The sequence below is a fragment of the Aplysia californica genome, unplaced genomic scaffold (assembly GCF_000002075.1).
Source record: "Aplysia californica isolate F4 #8 unplaced genomic scaffold, AplCal3.0 scaffold00068, whole genome shotgun sequence".
Classification (NCBI taxonomy): domain Eukaryota; kingdom Metazoa; phylum Mollusca; class Gastropoda; order Aplysiida; family Aplysiidae; genus Aplysia; species Aplysia californica.
The window spans coordinates 1,608,441-1,610,632 of NW_004797338.1; the positions used below are offsets into that span (position 1 = coordinate 1,608,441).

Here is a 2,192-nt window from a genome sequence, read left to right on the forward strand (position 1 = left end):
AACGCCTCAGTGACATAAAGTCACACCGTACTTCACCCAGACCCAGCTATCCCCTACTTTGTCCTGTTTCCATCTCCCACGGCGTGGACTAGGGGTTGGACTTCGAGAGACAATGGACCAATTGCACCTCACTGTGAGCACTCCGGTGGATTGCTCCGAAGCCATCATAATATGGGCATTGATCGTGTTATTTTTAGACTGTCTCTATTGGCTTTGTTCGGCTTGTGCACATTGAGATTGTGCCGCCTTGTTAATATGTATGTACTACGAAACTCACTTAAAGTTCATCGTTGTTTGTGTTAACGCATGGAGCATTTTTCGAATTATATCACCACCACTGAAAGTGCTATTTATTACTTGGGTGAAGCACGAAGACTTGCTATGGTATAGTAGATGTTGTAGACTGCTACAGATGCACTAATGACGGATTAGGCTCTGGCGTGGAACTTGTATAGAAAATTTATACAACGTCCTTTTATTGTCTCTTTGCGGGTGTTGTGCGCATTAAAATTTTTGGGCGGCAGTGCACCACCGTGTTCAATGGGCGAGCCGCATCTGAGGGTATGTTGTTCTCCAGTTTCAACATAAAAATAGAGAAAATGAAGCACAGGGCTGTAATGAAGTTTTTGTTCTTGTAATGCAAGCAAAGACAGGATATTTTTTGCTGCTTGACGACAACGCGCCAGCACTCATTTCAAGAAAAAGTGCAGATATTTCGCGAGAAGGTGACCAAAAAAGTTTGCCACATCTAACCTATTCTTCAGATTTAGCCGAGTTCGACTTTTTTTCATTCCTAAAATTGAAAAGGGATTTAAAAAGACGGCCTTTTTAAAGTGATGATGAAGTCAAAGAAGCGGTAGAGGGCTGGTTTTCTGACTAAGAGAGGATCTTCTATTCTCAAAGTCTTTTCAAGGTCATACATCAATGTTAAAAATGTATAACTGTAGCAGGCGATTACATAGAGAAGATTACGGTTAATACCAAATTTCACCTTACTATCTTTATTCCTTCATTTTAGGTAAAACAAATCTCTTGGTATGCCCCTCGTATATATACATGTGTCAGGCGCGGTTCGTCCATAGAGCACGGTCGTGCAGTGCCGCCCAGAATTGTTTAGTGTTCTATTACGTAAAACACCCACAATAATAAAGTAAAAGAAGTCAGAAACAGGCACTAGCTAAATACTATATCAAATCAAGGTCCTCATGGTTGCCATAACTGTCATTTCTGTGTCTATAGCGCCGTAAAACATCTACTATGCCATACCAAAGTCCACGCGCTTTAGCTTTACATAATAGGATAATCAACAGTGTAACCTGACCTATAAATCGCTCTTGGGGATAACCCAAGCGATGACGACACTCGTAGCGAGTTTGGCGGTACATTAATATTAATAAGACGGCACATCTCAAATGTGCTCCTGCCGAATAGTGCCGAAAAAAGCCCACAGTAAGCAGTCTAAAAATAAACGAGATAGACCTACGCTATTCTTTGCCAATATTATGTGAGCCACGGAGCAATCCAGCCGAGTGCTCAAGTGAATTGTGATTGGTTCATTGTCTGTCTTGCCATTATTTTAAGTGACTCTGTGACCGTGAACCTGAGGAAGATGAACGTGACCGTTCTACTAGTTGTGCCTTTGAATGGTTCTGTAGTGGGGTAGGGAAAGTTATTACTAGAGTGTTCGGTTCCAATACAGGATGAAGGAAATTGATGTTTAGCTAACAAACAAATTTAGTACTAGAAATAAAAGCGACAAGTAAAAAGAATGAAAATAAAAGCACGACGTCCTCCCTCAGCAACACAAAGATCCTACAATTATGCACTGTCTCATTTACTATGCTCTTGACTATCTTCAGCATGCGATAGCTTAATTGTGCACGTCCACTTTTTAACCCCAGGAGCCGCCCCTGATATCAGTGATTCTATTATGGACAAAGCTAAGCTGTCTTAGATACTAAGATAGCCAAGGGCCATGGCTATTACAGTGTTAGCCGACTCAAGTGCAGGTATGTTTTTATACAGAGTAACTGTAGCTGTTGAATCTAATCTAGCTTTAAGAGGGGTGGTGTTTTGGCCTACATATTGGGCTGAACATACTTTGCAAGTACTTAATAGGTAGACGAGGTTGTTTTTTTGGCTTTTGTTTAACTGTCGATTTTGTCTGGGAGATTTTGTTTAAAAGGGAGGGG

General features: G+C 41.1%; 1 protein-coding gene across 1 annotated transcript in view; it reads left to right on the top strand.

The window, feature by feature from the left end:
- Positions 1 to 1,881: 1,881 nt before the first annotated feature.
- The window catches only part of LOC101863802, a 23,397-nt gene continuing 23,086 nt past the window's right edge, over positions 1,882 to 2,192 (top strand). Inside the window, exon 1 of the mRNA XM_005093728.3 lies at positions 1,882 to 2,009. Within this exon, the coding sequence (XP_005093785.1) occupies positions 1,976 to 2,009 (34 nt within the window). The 5' untranslated portion in view covers positions 1,882 to 1,975. The remainder of the gene's footprint in view (positions 2,010 to 2,192) is intronic.